The sequence below is a fragment of the Leopardus geoffroyi genome, chromosome D2, assembly GCF_018350155.1.
Source record: "Leopardus geoffroyi isolate Oge1 chromosome D2, O.geoffroyi_Oge1_pat1.0, whole genome shotgun sequence".
In the NCBI taxonomy this organism is placed as follows: Eukaryota; Metazoa; Chordata; class Mammalia; order Carnivora; family Felidae; genus Leopardus; species Leopardus geoffroyi.
Window position 1 is genome coordinate 29,749,077 of NC_059334.1, and position 18,791 is coordinate 29,767,867.

General features: G+C 36.7%; 1 protein-coding gene across 6 annotated transcripts in view; it reads left to right on the forward strand.

Annotated features, from left to right (window-relative positions):
• Nucleotides 1-18,791, forward strand: part of MYPN (myopalladin) — a 119,796-nt gene that overhangs the window by 29,592 nt on the left and 71,413 nt on the right. For 5 of the 6 annotated variants that reach the window (XM_045437568.1, XM_045437567.1, XM_045437564.1 and 2 more), the window contains one exon: nucleotides 12,494-13,396. In XM_045437568.1, the coding sequence (XP_045293524.1) occupies nucleotides 12,494-13,396 (903 nt within the window). Of the gene's footprint in view, nucleotides 1-451; nucleotides 726-12,493; nucleotides 13,397-18,791 lie in introns of those variants that run through there. The other variant, XM_045437569.1, reaches the window with a different exon arrangement.

Here is an 18,791-nt window from a genome sequence, read left to right on the forward strand (position 1 = left end):
TCCACTTCTTTTTTTTTTTTTTGATGATCTCTAACAACTTTTAATGTTCATTATGTTCTCTGCTTTTGCTTAGCTTTTGGACAAACACTTCAAAAACTCTCCACTTTAAGATGTTAGGCTTCAGCTTTATATTGGATTTTCATAGCCTAATTTCCTAAAATGTATCAGCGGTTAAATGACAATAAATTTCCCATTAAAATTAAAGTTCCTAAAAATTAAGAATTTTGGTGTATTTCAAAAATAATGCCAATTTCTTTGACAGATGGAACTGGTGTCAGGAATTTAGCATTAATTCCAAACATAAATCAATAAACAACTTGGGCCTCTAGCTAAAAGTGAAATTCTATAGGTAGAAAAACTGATTGACCCCTACCATGCATAGGTGCTGTCCTGCTATGGAATCCCTTTGCTCAGTTTTCTCCTGTCCAATCAGGTGGAATGTTTCACAGGCACATGGTTTATACAGCTCAAAATAACTTGGGACCTGTGAGCTGACAAATGCTCTGGCTCCGGTGGTGACAGGTTGTCCAGCTTCTTACAGCCATCTTCACTGAAACTAAGGTTAACTCCTCACTCTCTATGGACGGCTACTCTCGATTTCCAAGGGCGTGAAGAACTTTCTTTTTCTCCTGTGCTTTCATCTAAAAGTTCTCCTTGGATAATTATCATCACAGTGGATTGCCTGGGTTGGACATCCTCATCTGGGTCAACTAAAAAAAAGAAAGGTAATATCCAGATTTAAGTTCTCAAGTGTGTTTTGAAAACAGGCACTGACAATGGGAAAAGGGACATTTCAGAGACCTAATTACTGTTGTTTAGAGTGAAACCTAGGAAGGCTTCCTAATGATGTATGATGGGACACAAAATTTTTTGAAAAGTAAAGTTTTCTACATGTAAAGATTTTGGAGGGGATTGATGAAATTCACGGAGATCACAACCTGCTTGGGTCCTAAGGGAAAATATCTCAACAGAGGAAGTTGTGGCATGTTACATACATCACTGGCATTTCCACATATTCACTTATTAAAATAATGGTATTTGTATACAGAATATGTGTGCAATGCCTATTTCCTTTTTAAAGGAACTCAAATCTAAAATAATATGACTCTATAGTTAAAGACTTTCATTTAAAATTTTTTTTATCATGTAAAAGGATATGCTTGCTATATTTAGTGTTGGGAGATCTGCTCCCTGGATTAATGTACACAACAGCTGCAGAAAGTCTTGCTCAAAGGACATTGCTCTTTCTTTCTCCTTTCTCTCTCTCTCTCTCTCTCTCTCTCTCTCTCTCTCTCTCTCTTCAGCTGCATCAAAAAGACACTTGACAGTCAGTGGCAAGTGTTTGGCCTGGTAGATTGCACTATTAGCAGTAATTAGATGCACATCTTGAATTATATTTAAAAAAACATACAAGCGAAGAAAAAGAGAACATGAATTAATCTACATTACCATTCCCAAAAAGTGAACATTACAGTAATGGTGTTAAGAAATGTTATTATTTTATCAACAGATTTTTACTCATACTTGTTAAAGATACTAGAATCAATCAGTTGGAAAGGAACAAAACATCTACCCAGTTTTCTTTCTCAAAAAATTATGGTTCAATTACTTTCACATTGGTAATGATGACATGAATTCTACAAAGTCTAAATAAAGAATCTGCCACAAATTCTTAGTCTCTCCTTAATAATAACTCTTAAGTGCACATAAAATCCATAATCCTTTTGTAGGATATTGAGAATGTCTATACCTACAGCTATAACAAACATATTTTTAAACAAAAATTAAGATATCCTGTCTGACACAGGATTTGACAACAAACAAAATATTTAAATTCAAGACCATTCCAGGAGATCTGAAATATATACACATTAGACTTCCTTTGTAGGAGGCAAAATTATAGACATTACAGAATCTTACAATAATGGACTATGAAACAAACAGTTGGACACTGTCCAAATTCTGGAAGTTTGTCTCCATTCCCACTTATAGAATATGGCTAATGCTACTGGAACTCATAATAATGTGTTAAAGCTCCTGTTCCATATATCTGTAATTTAGAATACAGGCTCTATTTCATGTTTCTATTACAGTATGCTTACAAAGGCACATATTCAAAAGAATGGACTCAGAACCGCAATTCACAGACACCAAAAATTGAATGAGTTTTTACTCGAGACTGGGTTTTGGAATTCATAGAGATAGTTTTTCCAACTTACTTTTGAAGAAATAGTGCAGCACATAAATCAGGTTTCATTGTGAAAGGGCTTTAACGAACTAAAGTGACAGCTAAATTTTTCAACAGTTAATTCCTTATATGTAATAGAGGTAATGAACTCAGCTTGCTAACCTGAAAATACAAGACAAATGATACTGCTAACCCCAGAATAATTACAGTAGTTTCCTTCATTGACATCGAGATATGACAAAGGCATTGCTTGTTGCATTGTGTCATTGCCCATAATAAGACAAAAAAAATGGAAAAAAGGTATCTTTTTTCCTCTCTTAAGAGATATAAAAGAATCAAGCACCATGGAGATATTTTCTAGAAGGTCTATGTGCTTCATAGTTGACAAAGAGCTCTTAAAACTGCTAGGGAATTATGCTTTGGCTTAAATGGGACAACCCAAGTACAGACACAATAGTCTTTAAAAATTTAAGAGCTTATACTCAACAGATACATTTTTGGTGGACACAAACGTTTGTATGACTATTTACCTGCAGTCAGCAGAGAGTTTGTAGAGCTCGTGTATAACCAGAGTCACCTTGACAAGCTCAGGCTGCGTGCTATATACACCTTCACTGGAGTCACAATGCACTACATCCTCTGGGAGGGCCCCAGCAGAGTCTTCCCACCAAGCTCTTGAACTAAAACTAGATCTTGAGATCCCAAGCCTCTTTGGGGCACCTGCTCCTCTCCCAATCTAGCAAGCATGTTATGTCCATGTAATTGGGGGAGCTATCTTTTTCAACCCTTCATCACTTAAAGAAAATTGACACAAATATGAAGAGGCTGTAGAGGATGAAAATGTTCTATTTTTTTCTTATTTTTCTTATTTAAAGTGGATTAACATTTACTCATTTTTTATGTCTTGTGTACAAGCTAAGTTCACCGCAAATGGTGAAATCTCGAGGGTGATATAAAACCTCATTTTTGTGACTGCCACCAAACCCTTTCCTGATCCTATGCCTGAAGCCTTCTCGCTTGCCTTTAATTAGCCTTCCCTCAGGTTGCAGAGTTTACTTTTACACAGTTTCTTTGCTCTCTGTCAAAGTTTGACAAAGCCCAAAGTTTGACAAAGCCCAAAATTTAACTTTATTGTAGTACTTTCCTACACGTTTATCCTCTTCTGTATATGAAAACATACAAAAGTATGTTTCACAGAAGCCAATCTCTTTTCTCCCCCTCAGACTAAATCTTTACTTTCTTTCCTACCTTCCTGCCATTACCAATTCAATTAAAACAATAATAAGAGAATGGTTTACTCACCCTTGGCCTCTTATCTAAAAACCGTTTCCTTCCTTTAACCCCTGCCCTTTAAGCAATGTCCCTAATTAAACAGATTCCCACTGTTTCCTCTGTGTATTAGCTCTGCTCTGTCTCTTTAGCTCAACAGTCTCTTCTAATGTACACATTTGTCTGTATTTGTTTTTATCTGCTGTTTTTCCTCTTTCAAATGGAAAGAGGAATTAAGAGACAATGGTGCACAGACTATTTCTGTATTGCTACTGACATATTTCCCTATATTTCATGTCCTTATTTTAATAATGCAACATATACTAACTTATTAAATTACTAATGTCACTCACACCAAAAATAGATTAGAAATAAAATTAAGTTGGAGGTGATCACTGTCTTAGGGGATGGAAACCATAACAATGAAGAAAGATTTGCCTCAAAGTGCATCCCATCTGCAGCCAAATTTTAAAAGATTATCTGTACTCAACTCTCCAGGACTAGTTCCTATGTAATGGGATTTGGTTCTTGGCCCAGCAAGTTTCTCCAAAAGAACTGAGTTAGATACTTCTATTGTGTGGGACATAATGGGAAAGAGAAGGCAAGACAAACAGGTCAATACCAGCATTAAAGAGAGGGAGCAAAGCCTAATTTTGTTGATGATTCTTCCCCAAAAGAACATTCTAGGTATAATAATTACACATCAGCAGAAAATGATTACCTTAAATTTGCATTGTAGTCTACATTTTTTTAAATGTTTATTTATTTTTGAAAGAGACAGAGTGCAAGTGGGGCAGGGGCAGAGAGAGAGAGAGAGACACAAGCTGAAGCAGGATCAAGGCTTTGAGCTGTCAGCACAGAGACCCACACAGAGCTCAAAGGCAAAAGCTGTGAGATCATGACCTGAGCCAAAGTCAGATGCTTAACAGACTGAGTCACTCAGGCACCCCAACATTTTTGAAGTGCTTTCACAAACAAACCTATGATGTAAGCAGGGTAGTTCTGCTCATCCTCACTCTAGAGGTGAGTTACTTAAAGTTGTCTTATCTTGTCCTATTCCAGCTCTTTACGTAAATAATTATTATATATCAAGATATTTTTGTGTTTACCTAGAAACCAGCTTTATTTTCTCATTTAGATATCTGATGATATTGTAGGGGTGCCTGGCTGGCTCAGTCAGTAGAGCATATGACTCGATCTTAGGATCATGAGTTCAAGCCCCACATTGGGTGTGGATCCCACTTAAAATACAATACAATACAATACAATACAATACAATACAATAGATACCTAATGATACTTAATAGCCAGAAAATTTCAGTATTTATGTTTGAGTCCAAGTTACTTCTTTTTTTTTTAAAGGTGTGAACAATTTTAATTCTCATAATACATATTGCCAAACTGCTTTTTTTTAATGTTTATTTATTTTTGAGAGAGTGCAAGCAGGGGAGGAGCAGGCAAATGGGACAGAGGATCTGAAGCCAGCTGTGCCTTGACAACAGTGAACTTGAACCCACTAACTGCAAGATCATGACCTGAGCCGAAGTCAGTCACTCAACCAACTGAGTCACCCAGGTGTTCCCCAAGTTACTTCATACTAGGCTTTGCCAATTCTCTGGTCAATGTCCCAGTTTAAATATTCATATAACCAAAAGATGGGTGTATACCATATGATATTTCCAAAAAGTTATTTTTAGAGCCTACAGAAGAGTAGTGCTGAGTTAACATGAGTTGAAAAATATGCCCAAAGGTACCAGCATCAAGTTTTGTTATTATGAACCAGACCTTTACATTTTCAGTGAGTTCTCAGGGCAGATGGTCTCTTCAAAAGAAATCCTAGGGCGGGGGGTGGGGGGGGGTGAAATAGAGGTATTTAGCTAAGTGAAGAACATTCAATAAGCCTTCTATGTCACTAAATTAATTTATATGATTTACTAAAGTCTATCTTGATTATTTTGTTTAAAGTTTATTTATTTTGAGAGAGAGAAAGAGAAAGAGAGGGGGAGGGAGGGAGGGAGAGAGAGAGAGAGAGAGAGAGAGAGAGAGAGAATCTCAGGCAGGCTCCACTCTGTCAGCATAGAGTCCAATGTGAGGCTCAAACTCAAGAACCGTGAGATCATGACCTAAGCCAAAATCAAGAGTGGATCGCTTAACCAACTGAGTCACCCAGGCACCCCGTCTTGATTATTTATGCCACATTAACTGTTTCATTTCCAACCTAGGACAATTTAACCTTACCCATGATCTGTTTTCAAAGGCAATGCTCATTTTTATTTTGAAAGTGGCGTTAAATGTTTCAATTTTGTAAGAAGCAGAAAGGAGGAAACAAAGTCCAGTGTCACTCTGAACATCTCAGATGAAATGTCTAGGAGAATTCTTAATTTCCTTTCGTGAAACCTGCTCATCCAAGTAAATGATTCCACCACTCACCTTGTTGCTGAGGTCCTAAATATTGGAGTCACCCTTGACTCTGCCCTTTCTCTCGTATCTTTCAGTCCATTAACAAATTGTACGGACTCTACTTTGAAAAGATACCTCAAATCTGATCATTTCTCACCATCTCCCACTGATACCATTCATTGATCCAAGCCGCCATCATCTTTTGATTAGCATACTGCAGTACACCCCTGACCCATCTGTTCATTTCTGCACTTGCTCCCTTCAACTTGATTCTTTGCATCGCAGCCATGATTAACTTTTTTCAAATCCATGTCATCTGCTTCTCAAAACTTTAAAATGCTTCCCCATTCACACATGTACTAGGATTCAAAGACCTTCCCATGGTCTGCAAGGCCTCACATGATCTAACTTTATACTTTACTGACTTCTTTTTCTTCTACTCTTCTTTTTCATTCACCTCCTGGCACATTGGGCTTGACTCAAACACAGCAAACATTCACCTCCCTTCACATTGACACGTTGAGTTAAAAATTCTCATCCTCCCACCCACACGATGGTCACATGGCTGACTTCCCCACTGTATTAGTAGCTATGCCTGATCTTAGCTAAAATAGCATACCTTTCTCTCTCCCCCTTCATTCTCTATTCCCTTGCCTTATTTTTCTTCTTAACAGTTATGTCTTCTCCACTAGAATATCAACTCCATGAGGGTAGGGACTTTGTCATTTGTTCACTGCTGAATCCATAGTGCCTGGAATGGTGCCTGGCATATAGTGGATGCTCAAGAGATGTATACTGGATGAATAAATGAAAGCTACATTATCCATTATATCTTTTTTTTTTAATTATTATTCTCAAGTTAGTTAACATACAGTGTAGTCTGGGCTTCAGGAGTAGAACCCAGTGATTCATCTCTTACGTATGACACCCAGTGCTCATCCGGAAAAGTGCCCTTCTTAATGCTCATCACCCATTTAAGCCCCCACCCCCGTCAACCCCCAGTTTGTTCTCTGTATTTAAGGGTCTCTTATGATTTGCCTCCCTCTCTACTTTTATCTTACTTTTCCTTCCCTTCCCCTATGTTCATCTGTTAAGTTTCTCAAATTCTGCATGTGAGTGAAATGATATGGTATTTGTCTTTCTCTGACTGACCTAAAAGGAGGCCGGTTCCCTGGAGTGCTGTGAGAAAAGACAAAGGCTTTTTCACCGGGCCTTCCGGTGAGGGCTGCATCAGTCCAGAGTAGGAGAAGGGGTCCTCCCTGAAATGCTGTGGCACAGACAAAGCCAGCCCGGACCACATATTACATAATAGCTTTTTTAAAGTATTTGGGCTCTTTAAAAGTGTAAATTTTGTAACAAATAGTTTAAAATTAATGCTTGAAAGAGAAAAATGATGCATTTCTTATTTCTTATTGTAGAGAATATTTATCAGCTTAACAATTTATACATGCATTTTCATTTGAGAACCTTCTGAAATGGAATTGTTATTATTCCATTTGAAAGATGGGAATAATAGAGATTAAGTTACCTTAAATGACATGCTCAGTATAACACAGTTATTTAGTATTGGTGTTGGGATTTAAACCCAGGTTTCTGATTATAATCAGATGTTCTTGATATTTCTGGTATGAAAAGAAAGCAAAATTCCAGTTATTTTACCCACCATAAATAAACTTTCATTTGGAAGTCACCTTGAAGTTATTACTGCCTTTACCAGTTTATATTTTTCTTTGTGTCTGGAAGTTTTCTTTGTAAATATGATTTCGTAAATAGAAATATTACTTTATCCTGCAACTAAAATAAAAGATAAGCAACAATTGATTTAGCAGGAAATTCTAATGAACAAAAGAATTCAACAGATATTTACTGATCACCTTCTATGTGCTGTGTGTGCACAGAGATAATGGAGTACAAAAACAAAATGAAGTAGACAGAAAAGTAAATAGGCAAATTTAATATGTTGTGATAAGTGCTGTGTTTGGGGATAAAGACAGAAAACTTTGGGAGTACATTGCACAGGTACCCAACCCCGAACAAAGAAGAAATCCCAGAGAAATGTCTCAGCTAAGAACTGAAGACCAGTAACTTGGCCCAGTAAGGTAGTGAAGGGAAGTGCGGACAGGGAGCGGCCTACGCAAAGAAAATATACACAAAGATCTGAAGGCAGCACAGTTCACTCATGAGACTACATGTGTTTCAATAGAATATAAATAGTGCTGAATTAGCTACATGTATGGAATTCAGTTTCTCTTCAAAGTTTGTCCTTGGGTCAATCACTTCACTAGTTCTACTTCCATTTCTTATCATGCTATGTCACTATAGTTGTTTTATAATAGCAATAATAATAATAATAATTACCATTTATTGAACATTTACTAAATGCCAAACACATTTAATCATCACTTCGACCTATGAGATGACTACTGTTATTATCCCTGTTTTGTAGATGTGGCAGCTGAAGCTTACAGAGGTTAAGCGCCTTTGTTGAGTTTATACAACCAGAAAGTGTCAGAACTGGGATTTGAATCACATCTAACCTCAAAGTTTTTTTAATATATGAAATTTATTGTCAGATTGGTTTCCATACAACACCCAGTGCTCATCCCAAAAGATGCCATCTTCAATGCCCATCTAACCTCAAAGTTTTAAGTAATAAATACTACATTAAAGAACATTAAAGAAATTAATTAAACATTTGTTAAATTAGACCATAAAGCAACTCTTTATTTTGAATACTTGAAGGTTTTGTTATTATAATAATTTCTTATGACCATAAGCATCAGAGCAGGCACACATTCACACCTCAATTAACTTTTCTTTCAAAAAGAAAAAAAAAATGGTTGTGGAGAGCAGTGAATACCATTTATGAGTATTTTTTTTCCTATTTTCACCAAAAATATAAAAATTTTAACACTTTTTCAACATTAACATCACCTTTACCTAAATATTTTACTAACATGATTTTGAGTGTCCATTATAGGGATTAGCCCTGTTTTAAGGGTTTGCATTCATAATGTTATTGATCCTCACTCTCCTTGAAAATAGACATTATCCATGTTTTACAGATGAGAAATCCAAAGCTCAAAGAAGTGATTTACTCAAAGTCACACAACTCCTAAGAGTTCATGAACCCAGAATTTGAAAACCAATCTGATTCCAAGACCAATGCTCATTCCATGTTGCCTCGAGATAAAAGCCATCTTAGAATACAGAGTTAGAGATGAAGTTACATAAATGCAATATACAATAATGTTCACCTAATAGGAGGCCATTCTTATTTATAAATTATTTCATTTTCCCTTTACATTTAAATACAGTTGCCCTTGAACAACATGGGTTTGAATTGTATATGTGTCCACTTATACACAGGCTATTTTAGATTTTTTAAAAATACAGTACAGTGCTGTAAAAACATTTTCTCTTCCTTATGCTTTTCTTAGTAATATTTTCTTTTTTTTAGCTTACCTTATGGTGATAATACAGTATATAATACATATATAATACAAAATATGTGTTAATTGACTGTGTTATTGGCAAGGCTTCTGGTCAACAGTAGGTTATTAACAGTTAAATTTTGGAGGAATTAAAAGTTATACGTGGATTTTTTATTATAAGCGTTGGTGCTTCTAAAACCCACACTGTTCAAGGATCTGATCAAGGTTTCTGTATGTGCAGAAATTCACACAAGACTATGAAATAGTTGATTTACAAACGAGAAGGATTTTGAATTAGTACTTCAGTTGCATTTCAAATAGCATTTTGCACCTTATTTCACATATCTTTCTTTAAGTCTTCTAGGGATGCCTGTGTGGCTCAGTCAGTTAGGCAGCCAACTTCAGCTCATGTTCTCACGGTTCATGAGTTTGAGCCCCACATCAGGCTCTCTGCTGTCAGTCAGCACAGAGCCTGCTTCAGATCCTCTGTCCCCCTCTCTCTGCCCCTCCCCCTTTCCCTTCCCTTTCAGAGCTCTTACTCAATCTCTCTCAAAAATAAACATTAAAAAAAAAAAACCCTCTTCTGGGGCACCTGGGTGGCTCAGTCAGTTAAGCATCCGACTTCAGTTCAGGTCATTATCTCGCGATCTGTGAGTTCAAGCCCCTAGTCGGGCTCTGTGCTGACAGCTCAGAGCCTGGAGCCTGCTTTGGATTCTGTGTCTCCCTCCTTCTCTGCTCCTTCCCGGCTCATGCTCTGTCTCTCTCTCTCAAAAATAATTAAACGTTAAAAAAGGAAAAAAAAAAAAAACCTCTTCTTTTATAAAGTTAATGCACAAATGGGACACATTTTCAATTGGGATATCAATTATACTTTCATATACTATTTTGTATATCATTTAGTTTTCTACCAAATTAAAAATGGTAGATAGTTCTATTTAATGAGTATATCATAATTTAATTAACTAATTGCTTATTGAACATGGTTCAATTTTTTAATATTATCATCTATACTGTGATGAATATCTTTGTAGATAAATCTTTGCACCCATCCAACACCTTTGCATTTTCAGTTCATCTTTTTTTAAGGCACAATAGACTTCACCCAAACAAATGACTCCAGTAGTGCAATTTCAGGCAGTAACAAGTATGTGGGAAAATATTTTGCTGTCGGTGATCTCTTTAGCCATCTCTAATTGCCCTCTCAAGGTGACTGCTTACTTTGCCAATTGAGGTTAGTTTGGGACAGCACTCTAAAAGTTTGAGAATTAGAACAGTTCCTAGGAAGCCTTCTTTGTGATGTGAAGTGAGGCTATCATGTAAGGGAAAGGAGTGAACCAAAACAAGTTTTGTGATAGAATCATAAAGCCTAAGAGGAAAGATTACTTTCCTTTCCATCTTCCCAGCATAAGGCCTAGAACATAGTAGCCAAAAATGGCAAACAACCTTCAGCTCTATTACCATCTCTGATTGATTAGTGGTGGCTGAAGAAGTGGAGTGTTAAGACAGTCAAGATCAATGGGAAGAGCACTGTAATCTGTTAGCTGTATCATTTAAGGAAAGAAAGAGGAGTAACAGTCTACGGGTCACAAGTTTGCCATCCCTCTAGCAAATGTGTGAATAAATAAATGATAAAAGGTTAATAATATAAAAGTGCTTTGCATTACCAAACTCTCTAGTCCAGGGGGCTTTGAACTAAAGTTATGGTAGTATTTTCTTAATATTTTAAAAATTATTTATTTTTCGAATCAGTAATATCCTCATATAATTAAAACTCAAAAGTGAGGAAAGGGTATACAGTGAAATGTAGCATAGGTTGTCCTGTCTTGCACTTCATTTCCCTGTCTCCTATAACCCCTCTTCACCAATGTTAATACGAGAGACTTTTTTTAAACCTAGGCTCTAACTCCTATCTTTGTAGAAATTAAATTAATTATACCTTATTTGAAAAGGCTAAATCATTATACTTTTCAAGAGCAGATTGAACCTGTAAACAATATTGAACTTAAACAACTTGTCTCTAGTCAAAAAACAAAAACATTATTTATATTCACGAACTATATCAAATTTATGTCTTCGGTAAGTAAATAAGATTATGTTGTCAGTATATTTTTTTTCCATTTCAAAGAAGAATTTATTCACTAAACATTTATTGGGATCAAATTCCTTATGTTGGTGGACATTACATTCTAGTAGTAAAAGGAAAATGACAAGCTGCTAAAAAATGTGCCTGCAGAGAGGCTCCTGGGAGGCTCAGTTGGTTAAGCTTCTGACTCGTGATTTCAGCTCAGCTCATGATCTCATCGTTTGTGAGATTGAGCCCCAAGTTGTGCTCTGAACTGACAACATGGAGCCTGTTTGGGATTCTCTCTCCCTCCCCCTCTGCTTGCGTTCTCTCTCTCAAAATAAATAAACATTTTAAAAAATGTGCGTGTAAGATTTCTCATAGAGTTAGCTGGTACTGAGAAAACTAAACTGGGTAAAAAGTATAGGCTAGAAGGAGATTGCCACCTTACGTTGAGTCATAAATAAGGAATCATGGAGGAGAGAATAGATGACCAGGTAATTTAAGGAAGTGAGAAATGAGTCATATAAGATTGTCAGAAAGAGCATTCCAGGTATAAGTGACAGCAAGTACAAATGCTCTGAGGCATTTCAGATGTGACTTTAGAACATTTAAGAAATGATAAGAAACCAGTGTGGGTGAAGCTGAATGAAAAAGTCTTGAAGCAATAGGAGGTAATACCAGTTTATGTAGGGTTTTTTCTGAATTAAATGAAAAACTTTTTCATTTTTATTATTTTATTACATTCAAGGTAAAGGAGCAAATTTCTGTGTATGAAAGGTCTTTATAACTAAAAGCCCTTTACAGATGTTATCAAAATTATGCTTAGAGATTGCATTTAATCTCACTATAGTTACATTATAGCTTTCACAACTGAACTTGTGTTAAAGAATTTAATTCAGTGCTTATCACCCATGCTTTTATTTTATATTACAGGGAAATCTCATTCAGTTCCTCTTCATATTACAATTTGAGGTTAATCTTTAAGTCTTCAATGGAAATTTTGTAGAAGTATCAAAATTAGGCAATTTTTTATTTCAAACTTTAAGTTCTTAAGAATCCATCATGCTCTAATAAACATAGACTTGTTATTCTTCAGAAATGACTGAAACTTTTTGTTCTTGTTATTATTTGTAACAGCATGCAAGACGACAGCGTAGAAGCTTCTACTTCCATATCTCAGCTTCTAAGAGAGAGTTATTTAGCAGAAACTAGACACCGGGGAAACAATGAAAGGAGTCGAGCAGAACCTTCCTCCAACCCTTTCCATTTTGGCAATCCTTCTGGAGCTGCTGAAGGGGGAGGAGGCCAAGATGACCTTCCAGATCTTTCAGCCTTCCTGAGCCAAGAGGAATTAGATGAAAGTGTCAATCTGGCAAGATTGGCCATCAATCATGACCCTTTGGAGAAAGCAGATGATGCTCAAGCTAGAAAACGCCTTTCATCTGATCAAATGAAACACTCACCTAAATCAAGTTTTGACCCCAACTGCTGTCAGGATAACTCTCAAGGTTCTACTAGCTCTAGAGAGAGCTCTCACGAGGCAAAAAGGCCACAGTATAGTTCTGAAACCCAGTCCAAAAAAGTATTCTTAAATAAGGCTGCCGATTTCATTGAAGAGCTGTCTTCCCTTTTCAAAGCCCATAGCTCCAAAAGGATTAGACCTCGTGCCTGCAAAAACCACAAGAGTAAATTGGAATCTCAAAACAAACTTATGCAGGAAAATAGCTCCAGTTTCTCAGATATCTCAGAAAGAAGAGAAAGATCTTCTGTTCCCATCCCTATCCCTGCAGATACTAGGGATAATGAAGTGAATCACGCCCTTGAACGGCAGGAAGCTAAGAGGCGCGAAGCTGAGCTGGCTGCCAGTGAGGCAGCTGGTGGAGACACCACCCCTGGGTCTTCACCTTCATCTTTGTACTATGAAGAACCTCTGGGGCAACCTCCCCGGTTCACTCAAAAGTTACGGAGCAGAGAAGTTCCAGAAGGAACCAGAGTACAGTTGGATTGCATAGTGGTAGGAATTCCACCACCTCAAGTAAGGTAAAAATGTCCCATTAGTAATGCTTGGTAATTGCTTTGCATCCACCCGGATCCTCCTACGTCTATCTTTTAAGCATGTGGTTTCAGAAATTACACACTCCTTTTGAGAAAAAGAGTCTAACGTAGCACTCTCCGATAGAAATACAGTATCAGCCATATGTGCAATTTAAAACTTTCTAGTAGCCAGATTTCCAAAAAATAAAAAGAACCAGGTGATATTAACTTTATAATTATGTATTATTTAACCACCATATTAAAATATTATGATTTCAACAGGTAATCGATATAAAAATTATTAATACAATATTTCACCTTATTTTTGGCATACTAGAGTTTTAAAATCCAGTGTGAGTTCCACACTTATAAACAGCACATCTCAATTTGACTGCTAAATTTTCCTAGGAAATACTTGATCTGCATCTAGATTTCATAACACTTATAGTTGAAAAAGTAGCTTGACATACCCAAGTTGTTCCAAACATAGTTCAAAATTTCCTAAGAGTGGAATTCAGTATCAGTTTTTAAATTTAATTAAAATTAAATATAATTTGAAATTCAGGCTTGGTTGCACCAGCCACATTTCAAGTGCCCAATACCACTTGTGGCTGGTGACTATGGTATTGGATAGCACAGGTCTATAGCCTGAAGCTTAAAAAAAGAAAGTATTTAAGATCTATACTCAATGAATACCTGTGGCATTTTTTTAACTTTAAAGAAAGCCAAATAATAGAATAAAGATTAATAAAATAAAGATAGAATAAGGCTGTGGCCTAGTAAGATCAATTTAAAGATTCATTTTACATGTATTGTATTTATTATAAACTTTTTGATATCAGCTTAATGAACACTATTCTCCTTAAAGTCCAAATCTTTCCCTAATATGACTGATGAGTAGAGAGGATAGTAATCTTTTATGTGCCTACCAGTTAGCTTTTCTTCAAAGCAAATGAAGCTTAAGCTTCAGGGCTCCTCATTCGCATAAGCATTTCCTAACTTTGTGGTCTAATTTTATTTTATTTTTTAAGGGGTTCTTCCACATTTATGAGCTTCAGGCCTGACAAAACCCAGGGTGATATTTGCAAACCCTAATATTATAATGTAATAATATATGAATAAACTGCTTTATGTGTATTGCTTTTGTAGACAATTACTGGTATTTAGAATCCTGTAACAGTCACTTTGCCTTCCTAACCATTTATTTACTAGTAGAATATGACTTAATTACTATTTAACATTTATTCTAGGTGTGTAAACAGGGCCTTGTCTTTTTCTTACACAGTATTCATATTATAGGTATTATGGGACAGTAATAGTATTAATAATAATAGTTTTATTCATATTTGCATATTGATTCAAGAGATTCTAGTCCAAAGATGTGTTCATATACTGAATTTTGCTTTTCAAAGGCAACATAAGGCAATATTAAATATTATTTCTACAATGGTGTATACACTACTATCCAGTTACCCAAATGACCTCCTTGAGGGCAGTGGTTCTCCTGTGTATCTTGAGCACCAAGCACAGTTTCAGACCCTTAGTAGTCACTGAGAAATTTTAAGTAAACTAATGCATAAAGAAACAGGAAAACAAGAAACTAAATTTAGATTTAAATCAGGAGTGAGTCATTTGACCTAAGATATGGAAAGGGTTGAAATTGTACCACACAGAGCAGTATCTACCTTTCTACCCTAAGCATGCCTGATGACACTCTCTAGGATTCTGGTTGGTAATGCTGGTCAGATGTCATCACAGCACCATGATAGAAACTACTCAGTGACATCTGGTTGGCCTAAGTAAGCTGGGGAGCATTCAAGTTAGAGTACATGTACAACTTACTTTTCTGTTAAACCCACTACTTTTTGAACATGGGTTGACCAAAAAAAAAAAAAAAACAAAAAACAAAAAACAAAAAAACTAGACCAGATCATTCAGAACTGATTCTCCCTCTTTCTTGACCATGACAATCTCAGATACAAAAAAAAAGAATTCAGTGCTCCCATGAGAAAAATCAGCCAGGAAGAATTATAAGATACCCATTCCCCAAAAAACAAAGTTATCTGGTAGTCACTCAAAAACTACTTAACCAATTACAAGTTTACAAACTTAAAAGTGAAAAAAAAATGTACACAGCTTCTATGTAGCAATACTAGTTTTACTTGGAAGAATTTTCTTACTGATTGAATTCATGCCTGTATCTCAACCACTGGTTTGATGCCGGGAAATTCCTAGGTATTCACTAAATAGTTTCCGAATGAATTAGTACTTCATTTTATGACTGCAATTATATTGAAAAAAATTTTAGAATTTTCCAGGTTAACTATTAGCAATCATTATTTTCCTAAGTCCACAATTTATATAACTGTAATTGGAAAAATATATATTTAGCTTTTACTATGTGCTCTGCACTGTGTTTACTGCAATGACAGAGACAATATAAGATTTGTCCCTGCCCTCAAGGAGCTTGGGATTCAGTTTTAAAAGATCATCCAAATGTTTACAGTATGAAACCATAAGAACTATCAGGCTTCAGAGAAGGGATGGAAGACTAGAAAGATCAAAGAAGGCTTCAGACATCTAAGGTGAGAAGGAGCGAGAGGATTTAGGAAGAAATCTACTCATTTATTCATTCATTCAACAAATACCTATTGAATTACTAAAGTGACTCACTGGGAGTACAAAACAACTGTGAGCTATGGGAGGTCAAGGACCTTGTTTTGAAACCAAGTCTAAAACTATTCTGAGAGGGTAGCTCACAATCTAAAAGAGCAATCAGGCAACCATGTAATCAAAACATTGCAATATTGTGTGATAAAGTCTATAACAGAAGTATGTGTAGAATGCCATAGAGGCTTCAAGGAAGATGTGATTATTTTGCCTGGAGTGCAGGATAAAGGAAGTATTCACACAGGAGGTGTCTCTTTAGTTTGAGGAGACCATCAGTGGAGGAGGAAGCAAGTGCAAAGGCCTAGAGACAAGTGTTTTCAAGGAACTGCAAGTACTTGACTATGTGAAGAACATGGGTAAAAGATGAGCAAAGATGAGAGGAAGATCGAAGAAGTAGGCAGAGGGATGGGTCCTTTTAGGCCAGGTCAACTTAACATGTTTACATAAAGGCACCGATGCTGGAGTGGTAATATTTTTATACGACAGGGAGGAGACTGACCTAATTTGAAAAGAGAGTAGAGCCAGATGATTTTGCAGAACCTTGAAAGCAAAGCAGAATAGTTCAGACTTGGTTTCAAAACCACCTGGAAACGATTTAATGTTATGTATAGGGAAGTACCAAGATGAAAGGGGGCATTTAAGTAGCATTAGTCTGGAAGAATGAGTTAGACTTGAAAAGAATGGCGTCAAGAGGCCAATTAGGAAGCTGAGGAAGGTAGCCCAGGCATCAGATGCTCTGATCAGATTTGAATGGGGGCAATGGGAAAGCAGAGAAAAATGCAAGCAAGCAAGATTTAGAAGAAAAGAAATAAAACCAAACTTGGTGACTACTGGATAGGAAGGATGAGTAAAAAATGCTACTCCACATGCTTGAAGACGGGTACCTGAGATTATAATGGGGTCATTGGCAAGGGCTAAGAAAATGGAAGAGGTGGCTGATTTATGGCAGAGGTTAATAATTTGAGTATGAGGAGACTGAGAGATGATATCCAAATAGGCAGTTGGAAATGCAGGACTGAAGGTCAAATGGGAGGGTAGTGGAACTGGAGACATTCCAAGGAATGACCTGGACACTGGGAAATCTGGACACAATATCTCTGTAATTACAAAGGGACTATATATAAGCAGGTAACACTTGGAACTAACTTCCACTAGTGCCAGACTGGAGTAGTGTTTTCCAATCTTCTTCTAGCAGTAACTCCTCCTCCCACTTTTCTCCCCACAATGAATCTGTTACATGTTATTCCAACACGCACACACACACACACACACACACACACACACACACGCAAACACATATTTTAAAAAATTTGGGTGGCAGCGGGGTCGGGGGGGAGCCTGGGTGACTCAGTCGGTTAAGCGTCTGACTTTGCTCAGGTCATGATCTCACGGTTTCTAGGTTTGAGCCCCACATCGAGCTCTGTGCTGACAGCTCAGAGCCTGGAGCCTGCTGGGGATTTTGTGTCTCTCCGCCTCTCTGCCCCTCCCCCACTCGTGTTCTGTCTCTGTTAAAATTTTTTTTTAACTTTTATTTATTTTTGAGAGAGAGAGAGAGACAGAGAGACAGAGTGTGAGTGGGGTTGGGGCAGAGAGAGATGGAGGCACAGAATCCGAAGCAGCTCCAGGCTCTGAGCTGTCAGCACAGAGCCCAACACGGGGCTCAAACCCACAAGCCCTGAGATCATGCCCTGAGCCAAAGTTGGAGGCTTAACCTACTGAGTCACCCAGGTGCCCCTACAAACACATATTTTTGAAAGATAAAATTAGAGCTTTTGAAATTGAAAAGCATTGGGATGGAAGAAGCCTGGAACTCCTGAGTCGTCTACACAGAATCCAGGGGCACAGATTTTGATCCAGAGAATTCCTTAAAAATGCATTAAAATAATAATGAGACATTTCAGTTTACCATATGGGAATATGACAGTCAAGGAGAATAATATCCTTTTCATTTTTGCAAGAAAATGTTCAAGTATATCTGGCAACTGAGGTCTAACCTTGTATCTGTGTAATCAGCACTTTTTCCATGTTCTTATAACTCTGGTTTAGCAAATTGAAAAATCATCTTTGGTATATTTGTTGATTTCCAAGTTAATTGGGCAGAAATTATCTTGTTCTGTAGAGGTGAGATCCTATATCACTGAAGGTAGTGTTTTTGAAAGCTTAATTTTGGACATAGCTTCATTGGAGGAGTTGTCTTAGAAAATGAAGTACATTCATACATTATGCACAGATGAAAGAGTCTGCAGGAATTCACAGCAAATGGCCATGATCCCTTTTTGTATCCTGACTTCAAATTCTTTTCCCAGGAATGTACAGCTGCGTCACACTAAGTATGGTTGCTTGTACACAACCTTCTGAAGCAACACAAATTTACCCTTTATAGATGTCAGTGCCTGCTTTGACTGTTTCGTTTTCCTATTGCTACTTCTGGACCTTGGCCTGCAAGTGATGTGCTCAGAAAATAAATTAGTTATAAAGACAAAGGATATTTTAAATGATTCAGGGGAAATACAAAAATATTATTAGAAATAATTATATATGATACATAGTGAAAAAATATAAAAATATTTTGAAATATTACATTATTTAGGGGCTTTTTCTTCTACCTTTTGGGAAAATCTAGATGCCTTCGTTCACTCATTTATCCAACCAATACTAAATGCCTACAGTGTGCCATATACTGTTATACAAACAATAAACAAAAATTCACCAAAATTATTATATAATTACA